The 16,942-nt window shown below is 42.1% G+C and overlaps 1 protein-coding gene across 14 annotated transcripts in view; it reads left to right on the forward strand.

The window, feature by feature from the left end:
- The window catches only part of LOC125898002 (inositol 1,4,5-trisphosphate receptor type 1), a 108,403-nt gene that overhangs the window by 59,019 nt on the left and 32,442 nt on the right, over nt 1-16,942 (forward strand). For 7 of the 14 annotated variants that reach the window (XM_049591594.1, XM_049591627.1, XM_049591619.1 and 4 more), the window contains 8 exons: nt 3,014-3,061; nt 5,231-5,363; nt 7,884-8,071; nt 12,805-12,988; nt 13,169-13,422; nt 15,069-15,269; nt 15,357-15,467; nt 15,809-15,904. In XM_049591594.1, the coding sequence (XP_049447551.1) occupies nt 3,014-3,061; nt 5,231-5,363; nt 7,884-8,071; nt 12,805-12,988; nt 13,169-13,422; nt 15,069-15,269; nt 15,357-15,467; nt 15,809-15,904 (1,215 nt within the window). The remainder of the gene's footprint in view (nt 1-3,013; nt 3,062-5,230; nt 5,364-7,883; nt 8,072-12,804; nt 12,989-13,168; nt 13,423-15,068; nt 15,270-15,356; nt 15,468-15,808; nt 15,905-16,942) is intronic. The other 7 variants (XM_049591632.1, XM_049591646.1, XM_049591647.1 and 4 more) reach the window with 4 other exon arrangements.

Raw genomic sequence — 16,942 nt, forward strand, 5'->3', positions numbered from 1 at the left:
TTCCAGTAGCTAATTTTTTTATAATTGGTCTAGGAGAAGTTAAAGGGACAGTTCACCCCAAAATCAAAACTATGTATTTCTCCTCTTACCTGTAGTGCTGTTTATCAGTCTAGATGGTTTTGGTTTGAGCTGCCGAGTGCTGGAGATATCGGCCATAGAGATGTGTGCCATCTCTCCAATATAGTGAAACTAGATGGTGCTCAGCTTGTTGTGCTCAAATCACAAGAAAGACATTTAAATAAGTCAACAGCAATGTCTCTTTCCAGAAATCATGACGTGGTTACTCAAGAAAATCCACAGACCTTGTTGTGAGCAGTTTAATGTAGGAACTGTTTCTCTCTACTGAACTACACCCACCAACTGTATCACCGTACAGACGGAAGCGTACATCTATTGCTAGCTCACCTAGCACCACTTAGCTAGCAAACATTACAACTCAGTCAAAGTGGATGCCATTAATGTTTACATCTGGTGCTGTCATGAGCACGAGCCTTTTGTCCATGAGTAGATGCACACTTCCTTCTGCGTATTGCTATGGTTGGCAGGTGTAGTTCAGGAGGAAAAATTAGTTTCTGAATGAAACTGCTCACACCAAGGTCTGTGGATTATCTTGAGTAACCAAATCATGATTCCTAGAAAGAGACATTGCTTGAGCACCACAAGCCGAGTGCCGTCTAGTTCCATTATACTCGAGAGAAGGCAGACAGATGATGGCCAATGTTTCCAACACTCAGCATCTCAAACCAAAACAGTATAGACTGATAAATAGCACTACAGGTAAGAGGAAAAATATTCAGGTTTAATTTTGTGTGAACTAAACCTTTAACCTGACATGTTAAGGGAAAAGGCTACATATTTGTTAAGTTTATCATAAGACATTGGATATGTGACTTGAGTGCAACTGGCGTTAACACCTCCGAAAAGTACACACCAGTCATATCACTATGTAGGTCAACCCCGGTAACATACCATATTTGGTTCATATAGAATCAACACCACATACCAGAGGTAAACACACCCTGAGTATGGATACATACTGTACTGTACATCATGCCCTTGACCCTGACTGACAGAGAGTGAACAGTTCAAATGGCAAAGTTTAGTGTGTTTGTTAGTTTCTCTCTCGCCCTTTTCTGTCTTTCACTTGCTCGGCCTCTTGCCCTCTGTGTTTTTGGTGACAGATGGTCACTGTAAGCAGCTCTGTGTCACTGGTTTAGTGGCCTGGTTCCTTTTTGGAGTGATTATGTAACTCTAACCCCATCGCCCCTCGCCAATCCTCTCCCCTCGCCTGCCCCTCCTAGTGTGTCTTTTTACATAACAATTTATGTGGAGCATTGCCTTTTATCAGTTTCCTTTTCCCCTTGGTGAATGCTGTGCATGGAGGCACTGGAATCTGATCCTGCAGAGTGGTGTCTGCCCTGTGTTCCCATTGTTGGTGTGAACCATTAAGGAAATTAGAAAGCGGACGTGGAAAAATCTGATTGTTGTGTTTTTCATCTTGCTCAGAACATGGCTCAAAGTGAGAACCTCTCACCTGGTGTTTACTCATTCCTGAGTTTAGATGACAGTTCCAGTGTGGTTTCAGTTTTTGCTCAGTTTAAACAAATATTAAAAGAATAGTCTGGCATTTTGGGAAATGGGCCTATTCTCTTTCTTGACTTTCTGGAGTCTTAGGGTTACCGATGCTAGCGGAGACTCTAGGCAAGTCACTTCATCTGTCAGAGAAATACTCACATAAAACCACATTTATAGTTTTCACACTTAAGTTTTTGTGAGGTTAAAAAAAATAGAGATAATATGTCAATTAGGAAGCGTTAGTCATGGTTTTTACCTCAGGGCAGAGCCAGGCTAGCAGTTTCCCCCCATTTCCAGTCTTTTTGCTAGGCTAAGCTAATTAGCTGCTATTGCTGCTGCTCCAGCTTCGTACTGTATTTACCGTACAGACACGAGAGTGGTATTGATCTTCTCATCCAAATCTCAGCAAGAAAGCAAATGACCATATTTCCCAAAATGTTTAACTCACTTTAAGACAGAGACTTGGAAATTAGTTAAGATGAAGAAAGAAAGCCAATTGCCTCATGTGTGCCTTGCCTATGATGTCAAGGAAATTTGAAAAATGAATGAATGAAATCATACTGGACTTGTCTTTTAACATTTTATTTAAGGAGAACTTCATTCCTCAAATGATATTTATACATCAGTTACTCACCTTGTGTTAAATTCTTCAAGGAAACGTTGTTTTTCTTGCATGTCTTCATGGTGAATGAAGAAACCATAAACTAGAAAAAATTCGAAAGATGGCTGCATTAACCAAAAGGAAACCTATATAAAACATCCTTTTATAAACTCTCACACAACATGTGTAGTATAATCCAAGTCTCATTTATCCAGTCGTATGCTCAGTACTTCTCCAAACAGCCCTTTTCCGTCAAAGCCAGACACCATTGACAAAAGCAGTAATTGTACCTTACTGAACACGAGAGCCACTCTTCTATTGCTGCCTTGATCAGTCAGATTGTTTGTGTTATTGTTTGACTTATGTGTTTTAAAGGGCTAGTTTGGATTCACTAAAGTCACACAATAGTAATTGTTAAACGTGGACCCCTATGACTTCAGTTCATCAAGATTTTTCTTTGTTTTTTGAATTTTTCATTCACTTGAGGCATGCAAGAAAAAAGTTTTCTACTCAAATTCAATGTAACATGAGTTAAGTAATTGATACAAAATGATCATTCAGGGGTGAAGTGTTCCTTTAATGGTACTAATAGTCAGCACTGTACACATCTCCTGGCTCAGCTCTCTAAACCCACCACAGCCATAATGCCTCTCTTATGATGAACAGAGCAGTAAATGCATGGCACGTCACAGCAAGCAGACCTTTGCATGGCCGCTTGAAATAGCTGAATAGGTACAAGATGTGGTTATTAACCTGACTTTAGGTTATTGCTTGCATGAATACTAACCCTGTGTTTGTATTTGTTGGACCACTGTGCTCACACTCCTCACTGCACAGCAGCTGGATCAGAACCAGCCTGAGAAGCTGCTGGAGGACCAGAAGAGGGTAGGTTCTCACAGCATGGCAGCTTAACTCAAAACTTACATACTTCAGAGATTTAGAGTGACATATCATGTTTTAGACATGCAGTAGATGTGCATCTTGAATGAAAAATGACCTTATGTGCCTTTTTTTCTTGCTTTTTGTGTTTCTGATCAGTCTCTTTTGCTGCTTTAAGTAACACCAGCTAACTAACTGAAGTAGGAATAAACAATTTTAATAACCACCATATTTCCCTCAGCCTTCTCTCAATAATTATGTTTATGGCAATGCAGGGACTTTGCAGAGCCTCAGGTGTTCCCATTTAAGAGGCAAGCTCTAATATTGATATTCCAGAAGAACAATATCGATTGGAGTTCATCAATATATAATTATCATCTGCAAGAGAAGAACATTATTTAGCAACGGCTGCTCAGCTGTGATAAAATATGCCCCAACAAGAAGTCCTCATCATACCATGACAGGCAGAAGGTAGCCCTGCATATGTTCCAGGAGGGTAGTAATTTTACCATATCTAATCAATCAATTACTGACCAGCTAGAGACTCAAAATGACCACAAAGAGTGAAGAATAAACACGAAAGGGGGCTAACAACTACAAAGGAGGGAAAAATCGAAAGACCACAAAGACACATAAAACCATAAAGGATGCGTAACAACTACAAACAGTCATAAAATAACAAAAAAAAGAGAGACAAAAGTCAAAGTCTGTGTGTCTTGCTCCTATGCAGGAGAAGCGGTGGGGCCTTCTGCATACCCGTTCCCAGGGGCCCCTTGTATCACAGTATGCCCATGCCCAACCTCAGGTATCAAAGAAAACAGAACAAAAAGAAAAAGAGAAACTGTATTTAAAAAAAATAACTGAGTCATACTATTCAAAATGATTCAGTTATCTAACCATGCGGCATAAGTGTCTATGAGAGATAAACACGTCGTACAGAACCTCCTTGATCTATCCATCATAAGCTGAGGACAAAACATGCTTCCAAACAAAAGGCCTGGCTAGCAGGGTGCTGAAGGCCACAGCATGGCGTGACCTCATGTGGCATACCAAAAATGGCAGAAAGGGGATTTGGATTTATTGCTGTATTGTCAGTTTCTTGTAATGTGCTAAATATTTTACACACAAAGTTTGTCAATTTCAGGCATGAACAAGACATTCACAGGGTTTGCAGGGGACTGGCCACATCTGTTACAGGCATCACAAACACTGGTGTATATTTTTGACAGTCTGTGGTTAGTATAATGAATGTTTCTGTTTCTGTTTCTGTTACTCACCAACTTTTTCTACAAGTTTAAGAGGACAACATAATTGAAATTCTGTTTTCTGGTGTCATAGCCTCAGTCAGTGATGCAGCCTGTGTTTGTGCCAACAGTTTAGATGACATTTAGACAGGACACAATAAGGATTTGGCTCATGACTCAAGACTTGACAAAAAGGGCAGTGTTCTCTAATGAGACCAGGGAATCATCCCCTACGACTGATCATACAGCTGACTAACCTCCTGCCAATAAAAAATGAGAATAGTGTTCTTCACACCTCCTCCTACATAATCTTGACCTCCAGAGCAAAACTATGGCAGCGGAGCTTACATAACGCTGCTGTCGTCTATCATGGACCACCCACTGTTGACAATGATTTGCACATAATCACGCACGAAAAAACTCTCTCTTTCATTTCCTTCACTTTATCCCATGGGAGGTCTGTCAGGTAGCTATGGGCTGCGGTTGCCATAACAACGACAAAGTCGTGCTGCTGACTGCTCAACAGTGGATGAGTCACAGTGTGGGAGGGCTGGCCCCAGGTCTGTCAAAGTGAACACCAGGACCTCACACTGTCACTACAGGGTCACTGCTGCTGCTGCTCAAAAATGTAGAGCAATGTTGGTTGTGTGGGAGGTTATTGACATAAACTTTAGGGTCATGTCTGCAAATTTTCCTTGCACAGAAATATAGGAATTTAAAATAAAACATTAACATTAAGTTTCTCTGTAATTATGGACTACAGAGCATGGTTGTAATCGTGTTCTGAGGTCAGTATTTTGGTGTCTTCATATGCATCTCAAATGGACAATACATCATTGATGATGCATGCCATCCCTGTTATACAACATCTCTTCTCTCCCTGTTGCTGACATCACATCATTACATCCTTCCCTTTCTTTCCCTCTTGTAGGGCGAGGCACTGAGACAGATTCTGGTGAACCGTTACTATGGCAACTTTCATCGAAGTGGTGGGCGAAGGGACAGCCTGACGTCATTTAGCAATGGCCCCCTCAGTCCGGTAGGACCCGGCAAAAACCAGTCAGGTGGGATAGTTGTTTCTCCTTTTTAACACCAAACACAGAAGTTAGTTAATAATTCTTTACAGCAGAAAGTGTAGCTTAGCTAGCATGCACAAGGCCAGAGAAACACTGATTTCAACATCTCTAACTGAGCTGATGTTTCTGTAAAGCCTCTGCCAAAGAGAAGCATGACTTTGCCTCCAGCAATGACTACGACTGCTATCAGGCGTGCAAAGTCCAGATAAACCTTTTCCTTTTGGTGAGCCAAAATGTTTTCCACCCCTGAAGTCATAGTAAAGCAAGGTTCTCTCAATAATGTTATATAAGTTTGGGACTCTGTCTGTCTGGCCCTGAGTCACTTATCAGCTCCACAGTTGTGCTGTGAGATGCCCTTTGAGCACGCAGAGCATAACACTCTTATCACCACCTGATAACGTGGTCATTGTGTTACTATATCTGCAGTCAAAATACTGAAGCAATGCATCTCTGTGCAGCGTTTCTTCCTTTTATTTGAGTTATTGGTTCTGATATGCAACCTCTATGATAAAACATTTTATCTGCATGTAGATGGAGGACTTGGGGGTGTCGGTGGCTTAGTGGTAGAGCAGGCGCCCCATGTACAAGGCTGTTGCCGCAGCAGCCCGGGTTCGATTCCAGCTTGTGGCCCTTTGCTGCATGTCACTCCCTCTCTCTCTCCCCCTTCATGCTCATCTGTCCTATCAATTAAAGGCTTAAAAATGCCCAAAAAAATATCTTAAAAAAAAAAAAAAAAAGATTTGGAGAACATGTTGGTGCCAGTGGTATGAGCTGTGAGTGTCTTTCATATCAGTTCAGTGCTCCTGTGTTGACCTAGTGACCAGAATGGTTTCTTGTCTGCTGTGGCATGAACGGCAGTATCTTCACATGTGTTAGAGACAGTTGTTATGAATGAACCAGACATTAATATTGTATTTTTAACTGAACTCAAAGACACAGACGTGAAAAAAAAATTACCCAGGCTCCCGGTTCACCATCTCTCCCATGTACACCAAGATGTTGGCAAACTTCCAGACTACAGGAAGTATACCCCTCTCCGCTGTGCTCCACTTTTCACTGTTGCTAGGTGACAAGCTGCTACTTCCCGTGAAAACAGCCTTTGCACCTGTTGCAGAAACAAGAGCCAGGCAGAGAATTCCATATGTACCCTGAAGCCGAGGCCTCAGGGGGGAAATGTGCAGGCGAAGTCATGTACAGTGAATTACACAACTGTACAGCTACACTGGTTAGAACAGGGTTAGCATCACAGCAGTATGAAATCTAAGTGGTGGTCTGTTTAAGTAAATTATTTTGAACATTGTATGACCCAGTAAACTGTCCATGGTAGCCTAGATCAACAAATGTCTTACCTCACAGGATCAGAGAAATCACATCTTTTTAATCCTTTAATTTTCTGTGTGCAATATTGCGTCATGTCTCAATATCAAGCTTTAATATAAATGAAGAGACTAAACAAACTAAAATATAAGTTTGAGAAATTATGTTTGTTATCAGAGGTGTGGACTGGAGTGACATGACTTGGACTTAAGTCACAAATTTGATTACTCTAGGCTCAACTTGTCAAAATCACAAGACTTGCGACTTCACTCGGACTTTAACACTGATGACTCATGACTTCACTTTGATTTGACAATACGTGATACTTTCCCCTAGACCAAAGATTTAAAAGTATGTTATATAAAAACTTTGCCACAAATCAATTTAATTTCCTAAATCACCAAAAGTTAACATTATTTATTCCCATCAAAATCCAACAGCATCCAGTCAAATTTTTGGAAAAATGATACCAAAGATCATTTTGTTAACATACAAAAACTATGCAGTGGTCAACAAATTGCAGTATGCAAAATGTACAGGTAAAAAATAAATACAGAATTTAAAAAGCATTCATAATTTTTGTAAATTTAATACAGTATTACTCTGTTGTTAAAATGGCATTGCGTTTGCTGAAAAGCATAATGTGACTTGTTTAGAACTTGAATTTCAAACTTTAGGACTTGGGACTTGCCAGTCTTGACTTGGGATTTGAGCGTAAAGGCTCGACTACCTACATATGGCTTGCAAAACAGTGACTTGGCCCCACCTCTGGTTGTTATTATAGTTATTTTTCATAAAATGAAAACAGAAACGCCTTAAGTTCAAGGGGCAGGCTAAAATGAGAAAACATGTAGATGCATACAAAATGTATCAGGTCTCTGCCATTGCAGATATTGTGAAGTAAGATGCTAGCAACTACTGTGTTACCAAATTAAGACCAAAATTGTTATTATTATTATTTCAGTGTAGCGTGTTGATAACTCATTAAACATCCTGTCAGGATTATGATATAGAAATGTTGGCTATTTTCTTTGTTTAATACCTGCAAATTAAAATCTGTAATCACAATGTTAGCTCCTGTTTACATGCAGTGAGTTTTGCTTTTAAGCTATATTTGATTATATTTGATACATAATGTGCCATATACCTGAGGATTCTGATCTGGCCTGTCAAACTGTCTCCCTCCGGCAGCATTAGGGGGTCCTGGGGGCCTGAGTCGTGGGGAAATGACCCTGGCGGAGGTACAGTGTCACCTGGACAAAGAGGGAGCCTCTGACCTGGTCATCGACCTCATCATGAACACCACCAGCGACCGAGTTTTCCAGGAGAGCATCCTCCTGGCTATTGCCTTGCTGGAAGGTGGAAACACCACCATCCAGGTCAGTTAACCCTCAAAGCTCTCACCGTGTGGAGACTTAAGGGACATCCTTTTGTCCACTGTCTGGGCAAGTCAACTGCAACAACATGTCTGAATGTTTTCGTAAAATGATACAAATGACACACTTACCCATTAGCCTACACTTACTGTAAGTGACCTGCAGTGTTTTAAGCTCATAGACGGTTATCTGTTGAAAGGCTTAGCTTATCCTGCAGAGCATCTGTATATGATCCACAGTTTAATCGGTGAAAAGAACACAATGTGCCAAGGATGGTTTTCATTACCAGAGGATCTGCAGTATGTGGGTCAGTGTGCCACTATAGCTGCACATATTCTGTGCATTACCAAGGCAGCTCTCCTCCCCCTCATATCTAGCACTGCATCATCTGGCTCAAAGGCCGGGCCAGCTGCTAATCATGCCAGTCAATCACTTAGTAGACATAAAATATTCTTCATTTTCTGACTTTGGACTGTCTCATGTGTGCACCAGGTGATGTAAATGATAACTCTTTCCCTGTTGTCTTTAACTTGAGCCACTCCAGCTCCTCTTTCTGTCCGTCTGTCTTTTCACGTCTGTTGATTTGTAGCACCGTCCGTCGTTCGCCCTGTCTTTCCATCTGTCTGTCCGTCTGTGTGTTGTTGTGTAAGCACTGGGCTTGCATAATCAGATTAGAGCGAGGAAGCCACTGTGGCGGAGATAATGCTTCGGCTTCCCACGGCTGCCGCAGAGCTGCGTCACGTGATCCGTCTGTGTTACATAAGGCCTGTGTGAATGAACAATGAGGAATGTCTCAGCCTTCAAAACATTCCAGCCTCTCTCCCGCTCCCTAGCGCCTCTCTCGCCGGCCCAAACTGGGTCATGCTGGGCCTCCGGAACTGGGGCAGTGGGGAGAGAGGGCGGAGGGACGGGGGAACACAGAGGGGATTGAACCCTCGCGTTCTTAAGTTTGTTCTGAAAAGGGAGGTTTCTTTTGGGGGGGTAACTGCTCTGGATCCAGTGACAAAAATGTGCCACATTAGTACAAATATTTGTGTTCTTTGAGTAACTGGAGAGGTCTCTAAAACTTTATTTTTTAAATTAATAAATAAAAGGAAGCATGAGGTTCTTTTCATTCAAATACAAAAATCAAGCATACCTTTTCTGCAAACTTAAAGTGACACTATAAGAGAAAACAGACTACTTGTGGTCTCTGCTCTCTTCAAGAAAGCACTCCGAGGATAATAGCAGTTGATTTTTGTCAGTGTCTTCATCTGACATGCCGCGCTGAGCACCTGTTGAGTCTTGGATATCTGGTTCTCATGTAACTCAGTTAACTATTTACTCATGACCTACATAGCGCACAGAAATAACCCATGCAGAGTGCCTTCAGGATTGCACGCACAATCACTCACTCACACACAGACATAGACACACACACACACCAATGCATAGGTGCCCTTGGAAGACTTGGATATTTTGCAGTCGGTGCATTTTAGTGCTTTCGAGGCTTGTTGGCTCCTCTTTTATGTCAGTCACATGCCAGCTCTTCTGTGACGGCGACGAGAGAGCTCAAACAGCTGTAAACTGTGTTGTGACATGGCGACTTGTGACATTTCTCTCCTCAGCCATCTGGCGTGTAACTACATGGCTTGCAGCTCTGTTTCCCTCCAAAACTTGCATCGCAGACGCACTTTAACAGATATTGCAAAAACAAAAAAGCAGACAAACTCTCTTTCAGGTGGAGAAATAAGGATAGACGCTGCTGGATTGTAGAAAGGAGGAACTTGGAGCAGAGCAGAGCTGCGTTTGGTTTGCATGCGGTGCTGCCTGACATGAGAGGGAGGGTGAGAGGGAAAGGGAGCGCGAGTATAAATAGCTGTTACATAACATCCCTTTGTTGATGCCAAGTGGCGGAACGGAAGGAGAGAAGGGAAAGCGCTATGACCTTGTTTTTCAGTGTTGTCCACCCCCACCTCGCCCCACTCCTCTCTGTCTCATTCCACTCAGGGTTTGTCTCCATGGATACAGACAGGCACTGTGTTTACCCAACACTACAGGGGGGCCCCTGAGATGCTCTTCTCTCTCATCCTCCTCTGTTACTATCACTCCATTCTCTCCTTGACCACCATGTGTTGTTACTTCATCTATCACATCATCCCTCCATCATGCCGCTCTTGTCCCCACTTTTCCAGTGATATCCAAACACAGATGGTGTCCTGAAACGGCGGCACAGATTTTGTCAGCGGGTGTGTAAAAAGACCAGCGTCGAAACACTACAGAGGCATCGCTGTGGTTAAGACCTGAAAGTTGGGTTTTTTTCGTTTCGGATTCGTTGTAAGACGCAACCTCATACACGATTCTGAAGAAACCATAAAATGAAAGTGTGCTGCTGTGTTTTTTTCTTTACTGTGGTGTTCCAGCTTTATGTACAAGGTTTTGTTTTTGTTTCAGTGAGTCACTTCATCCACTAAACTCAGCTCAGTTCTTAGAAACAGGCTGTTTGGGAAAAAAAAGACTCTTTCAGTTTGTTGCTGCAGGTGAAGACTTTCACCTCCAGACACAATAATTAATAACTCTTACATGGCCGATACATTCACCTTGCAGCTGCCATCAATCAAACAGACTCACCTCTGCAGCAGTGAAATATAATTGCTCAGCTAACCCTGATCCATACAAAGAAATATCCCTGCCAGCCTTGCACCGTGAGCTCGACTACACACTGAGACTGAGCTCAGTGTCTCTAACCTGGGATATCCCAGTGATGAGGACTGCAACATTACTAAAATGATAGGAGGCGGAAAATGAACGTGATTACATAAGAATAAAGTTGGCGGTCGTCATAGTTTTAGGGAAGAATACAGTAATTCTGCATGTGTGATATGTGGGTGTGTCCTCTCAGAAATTGGCATGTGCCTGTGCCGGAGACAGCTGACCTAGTTTTGTGAGTGTAAAAGTCAGTGGGCGTATTAGCGTATGCGCTCTCCAGCTTGCGTGTGCTTGTACTGTACAAGTGTGTGTCTGTGTGGGTTATGTAATGGTAAAAGGCAGGAAAGGGGGGGGGGGGGCGAGGGGCTCTTCTGTGTGTTTGCTCTGGTCCAATAAATGTGTGTTAACCTGCTGGGCCTCATGCCTCACCCCTCCTCACCCTCGTGTGTGTTGGAGGACACTGTTATGTAAGCAGAGACAGACAGGCAGGAATGACCATCACTGCCCCCACCCACCCCCTCACCCACACCTCTCTCCTCAGGCATGCTGTGAGTTGTGAGCTGTGAGTGGGTTACCAGTGGTGCGGCTAATCCTCCTCCCTGCACTCTCCACTCTGTCATCAAGTTGTTTATTACGTGATGGCCTTGCTTGGCAGCCCCCCCACTCCCCTCCCCACGCTCCTATCTCCTCGTCCCTGAGTGTTGGCAGAGTGTGTACGTGCAGGAGGGCTGCTGCTTAGTGGTGGAGGGCCGGGGTGGGGCACAATAAGGCTCTGGAATCTGCTTCGGGGCACAAGCGCACAGTTATGTCATTGTTTCTATGGAAGAAACTCGGTCACAAAGCTGTGTGAGCTCGGTTATCTTAATAAGCTGCACACACTCTCTTGTTTGGCGACTTAAATGGTTGATGACTATTTTGAATGAACCGATTTAGTGGTGTGTTTAACATTAAATTCCAATAACCCTCTTGGTACAACAAACACCCTCACAGCGTCCTTGAAGTCAGAGAAACAAGGCTTGTTTTGTCTGTTTTCCTTGTGACTATCATTTATTTGTTTCCTCCAGTAGCCCAGTTTTACATCTAACCTGGAAAGACAGATGGTTATGTAACAACTTTAAGAACTGCCCTACATACTGTCTGTTACTCCCTCATTCCCTCTTTGGTGTCTGTCTTTCGCCTCAAGCTCTTTTTCTTCCCGTACCCCACCGTCTCTCTTTATCTGTGTAAGTAGGCCAGGCTTCTCCCTCTCGTGTAATTTTTCACCCCGTTAGTGTGGTGAGGCGGCTTCTGCTGGTCGAAGCCTTTCCATAGGCTGCAGCAGATAACAGCACTTACATAATCAAAACAACAGCCCTGTGGGTTGGGACACGGTGTATGCATTGCGCCGGCAGGCTCGAAAGTGTTTTGCATGACCCCATTCCACAGCAATAACTGCAGCGTTTAAACCCTCCCCTCGTGCTAAATCCAGACTCGCTTTGCTGTAGTTATATAATGTTTTGTGAAGGTCCAGTCAAAACCGTTTTCCTCATATTGAGCCATGATTTATTTGTGAAAACAGAATGTGTGTGTGTGTGTGTGTGTGTGTGTGTGTGTGTGTGTGTGTGTGCAAACACAAGACAAAGGATTTTAATCAAAAACCATATTTTCAAATCCATGCTTCCTGTTCCAACATCACGTTTTGACCTCAGTTCACTGCACTCTGAATATCAGTTGCATAATACAAACTTGGAAGGAAAAATAAGGTTGACTATGTACTGCATGTGATAATTCATATCAGGGCCAAAACAAAAGACTCATTTCAATATCGATTAATCTTTTTTGCTTGTTTTATCTTTAAAACGTGTGAAAATAGTAAAACAAATTGTTCATCGTTCAGCTGAAAAATTTAAATGGTTTAAAATAGAGAAAAGCAGCTCATTTGAGAAGCTGGAACCAGAGGAACTTTGCTTGAGGAATGATTGACATGCTTAGTCAATTATCAAAAATTACGTTTAGCAGACAATAAGAATCTTAATCTCTTTTTTCCTATTCTTGTCTCTCGTATCCAGCGCTCGTTCTTTTGCCGTCTGACAGAAGACAAGAAATCTGAGAAGTTCTTCCGCGTCTTCTACGACCGTATGAAGGTGGCGCAGCTGGAGATCAAAGCCACAGTAACAGTAAATACCAGCGACCTGGGAAACAGGAAGAGAGATGATGACAGCCAGGACAAGGACGTCCCTGTTCGCAAAAAAGGTCAGAGGTCACGCAATGTGATCCCAAGAATTAATTTATGTCAGGTTGTTACCAAAAGATGCTCAGGCAAGCAACAAATCATAGGCCATTAAAATGTGTTTGCAAATCCTGAGCAGAAAGACGATATTTGTGGTTTTTGACTGCATCATGAGTCTCTTCTTGGCGCCTGTCCGTGTTTAGCCAGAGACTCAGCGGTGGTGATGACAGAGGATGTCAAAGAGCAACTATTAGAGGCCTCGTCTGCCACCAAAAAGGCCTTTAACTCTTACCGGCGGGAAGCAGACCCCGAGGACCACTTCAACTCAGCTGACGGCCAGGCCAGCACTGGGGACAAGAACCAGGACGAGGGAGAAATGAGTTTTGTAATCATCATCATGCAGCCCATCCTTCGCTTCCTCCAGCTGCTTTGTGAGAATCACAATCGTGATCTACAGGTGGGACAGACTGATCCTCAGACTCTGTTAGTTTTACAGATATCCATCAGGGTGGATAACACTTGGCTACAGTATCTTCCTTACTCTGAACCATGGTTGTGACATCTTACTCAAAACAGGTCTAATAGATGTATTAAAGATCCCCTCCAATGAAAATTAAGTTTTTAACCCTGTCAACATGCCATGCTACAAGGCATATCATGAGCAAAATAAGCAGTCAACACAATGGCTGAGCATTTCCTCCTTGGAAGTGCAGTGTGCTAGAGACAGTCTCAAACACACAGATTCAGACAGCCAGGATTTCATATGTCACATATCTAAGGAGGCAATCTCATCAATTTGCAGGATGGGGCTTTTCGTATCATTAGCATAATGTTACAGCAGAACGAGGTGAGTCAGAGGAGAAGCCAGGTGTAGTTTTGCGTAGCTATTATATAGTTATTATGCTCTACTGTTCCTATATTGTTACTGTAATTCTGTTGAAGATATAATTGTATGTTTACCACTAACATTGTGTCAGCCACAGTCAGTTACAAGCTAACAAGCTAACCAACAACATAAGTGAAGATGCTAACTAAACTTACCATTCTGATACATCTGCTAGTTGCCGATTTCAGCTCAAACACGTATGGCTAAACCTTTCCGATGTTTCCTCTTACATTAACACTGGCTATCTTGATGCACACTGCTCTATTGCTGGTCAAGCTGCTAACACCCAGCAGACGTAAGTAGGGCACAAGGCCAGATCCAGGATTTCTCAATGAGGGAGAGAGAGAGTACATCTGCCTCTAGGCCCCTTTTTTCAGAGGGTTATTTTTTTTATGTGGGAAAACTTTGTTAAACAAAATGTTAATCACAGCAGAGTATTTTTTACATACTTTAAAACATGTCTGGAGCAGGTCTTTAATCATTATTGTTATGTCTATGAGACGTCAGGCCTGACTTCTTAAGCCTGTGGAGATTGCTTTTCTGGCACATTCTTATTCAAAGACATATGAAAGGGAAAATCTCGACTTCATTACTTGGGTTCATGTGTTCACTGAACTTCCTGATTTTCTCTGCGCCTCTCTGTTTCACTGAGCCAAGAAAGGGCAGCTTTCAGTTACTTTCAGTTAATTAACCTGCTGCCATTTCCAAGAAGGCAGCTGGAGAACTTTTATTAGATTTACAGCATTATGCAAACCTTAGAGTGAAGCCTGCAGATGTCTTATAGTATTTGCTAATTAAAATAATTGTGCTATTTGCGTCTCGCAATTTCTTAAAATATAATTCCCTCTTATATTACACAGCACCGACTCAGCTGGTCGTTGTTTCATGGTTCAAATTTAATTTATGGCAGTAAAAAATATTCCTCTAAATTATTTCCATGCAGGAATAGCTTTCTGTTTAAGACATAGTTCAACCAAAAATTAAAAATAATTAATTAAGTGCTCGCTCCTGTGTAACAGAGATCTATACTTCAGTTTTTGTAAAAGCTCCCACTGAGCTCTGACTAACAGAGGAGTGAGTTGTTAATGGTAGAAATTTTCATTTATAGCCTCACGGATCCTTTGCTGTTTTGCTTTTGATTGATTTACTGTTGGTTTGTATCCAGTTCAGTCCATATAGACCCAATCACACCAGCCCAACCACTCTTATCTTCTCAGAACTTCCTTCGCTGTCAAAACAACAAGAACAACTACAACCTGGTGTGTGAGACTCTGCAGTTCTTGGACTGTATCTGCGGCAGCACCACAGGTGGTCTCGGTCTGCTGGGCCTGTACATCAACGAGAAGAATGTTGCTCTCATCAACCAGACTCTGGAGAGTCTCACAGAGTACTGCCAAGGCCCCTGCCATGAAAACCAGGTACATAAAGAGACTATGCCAGAAGGGAAGTTGAGGCACTGTCTGTCTCTTTTATTAATTGTTTTGTTTTTTTTTTACTTCCTCCAGAATTGCATTGCCACACACGAGTCCAATGGAATTGATATCATTATTGCATTGATCCTTAACGACATCAACCCACTGGGGAAAAAGCGGATGGACCTGGTGCTGGAGCTCAAGGTGAGTTGGCTGGGTTGGTTTAAGTGAAGTGGAGGAAGGATTTACACCTTTGTTTGAAGCAGGGGAATGGGTTAACTCTGGCTTTGGGTCTTGGGCCAGAAACGAGTGTGCAGTTTCCTTTCACAGCAGGATGGAAAATCATCAACAGGCTACAAGTATGAGAGTATACATTCATCCGTCTGAGCCGAACTAGCTTTTGTGCTTGTCTGCCAAGACAAATAGCTGCAGAGCACATTTTCCTAGAGCACCAGGGTTTCTGTCTGTTTTCCTTGGACGTAGAAACTGATGGAGCTTAAGTTCTTATCTTGGAGCTCTCTTATCCCCTTCTCTCTTTTTGTCAGAACAATGCATCCAAGCTGCTGCTCGCCATCATGGAGAGTCGTCATGACAGTGAGAACGCGGAGAGGATCCTGTACAACATGAGGCCTAAAGAGCTGGTGAGGAAATGTTGTTGTGAAGCTGCTTTTTATATCTCAAATACAACAGCTACAGTATCACTGAGTAGAGTTGTTCTGATACCAGTATTGGAAATGCCACCAATATACCACAAAATATATAAATAAAATTTAACTCCCATGTATACGACATCAAAATACAGTATTTGCTAATTTTACAATATCTCCAAAATACAGTCTAGAAACAAATGCTGCGTTTATACTTCAAGTGACAGCACAACAGGCTACAAGTCATTTTCAGTGGAAGCCACTGGCATAAAGCTACAAACTGACACCTGACACTTGTCACTGCGGACAGGTGTGACATGCTACACATCAAACTTTTGAGCTGGCTTCAACTTTTGTCAGCACTCCAATAGCCTGCTAAAGCATAAACCAAACATATTATACATATTATTTAGCTTAATTAGCTGAAACTATGCTTTCTGTGTATTGGAGTGCACACAGGGATGCAATGGGACTGCAAAATGTGATGTTAAAATGAGACTCAGACATAGATGAAAAGCATAGATATTTTTTGGACCAAATGATTATGATCCCAGAGGACATGCATAATAATGGAGTAACATGTATAGTGACCACATCCTAGTATCAGTAGATCTGTGTTGTGTGGGCAGCAGATATAATGAGTAGAATAACAGGAGTCTGTTAGAAAATGGGTAGATTATCCTTTGCGCACTTGAATAATATTGTAAGGCACACATCCAGGGCGTAGGCTGCTGAGCAATCCATGGACATATATGTATATATATATATATATATATATATATACACATACACACATATATATATATATATATACAGTACAGGCCAAAAGTTTGGACACACCTTCTCATTCAATGCGTTTTCTTTATTTTCATGACTATTTACATTGTAGATTCTCACTGAAGGCATCAAAACTATGAATGAACACATGTGGAGTTATGTACTTAACAAAAAAAAGGTGAAATAACTGAAAACATGTTTTATATTCTAGTTTCTTCAAAATAGCCACCCTTTGCTCTGATTACTGCTTTGCAC

Source organism: Epinephelus fuscoguttatus, linkage group LG1, assembly GCF_011397635.1.
Source record: "Epinephelus fuscoguttatus linkage group LG1, E.fuscoguttatus.final_Chr_v1".
NCBI lineage: Eukaryota > Metazoa > Chordata > Actinopteri > Perciformes > Serranidae > Epinephelus > Epinephelus fuscoguttatus.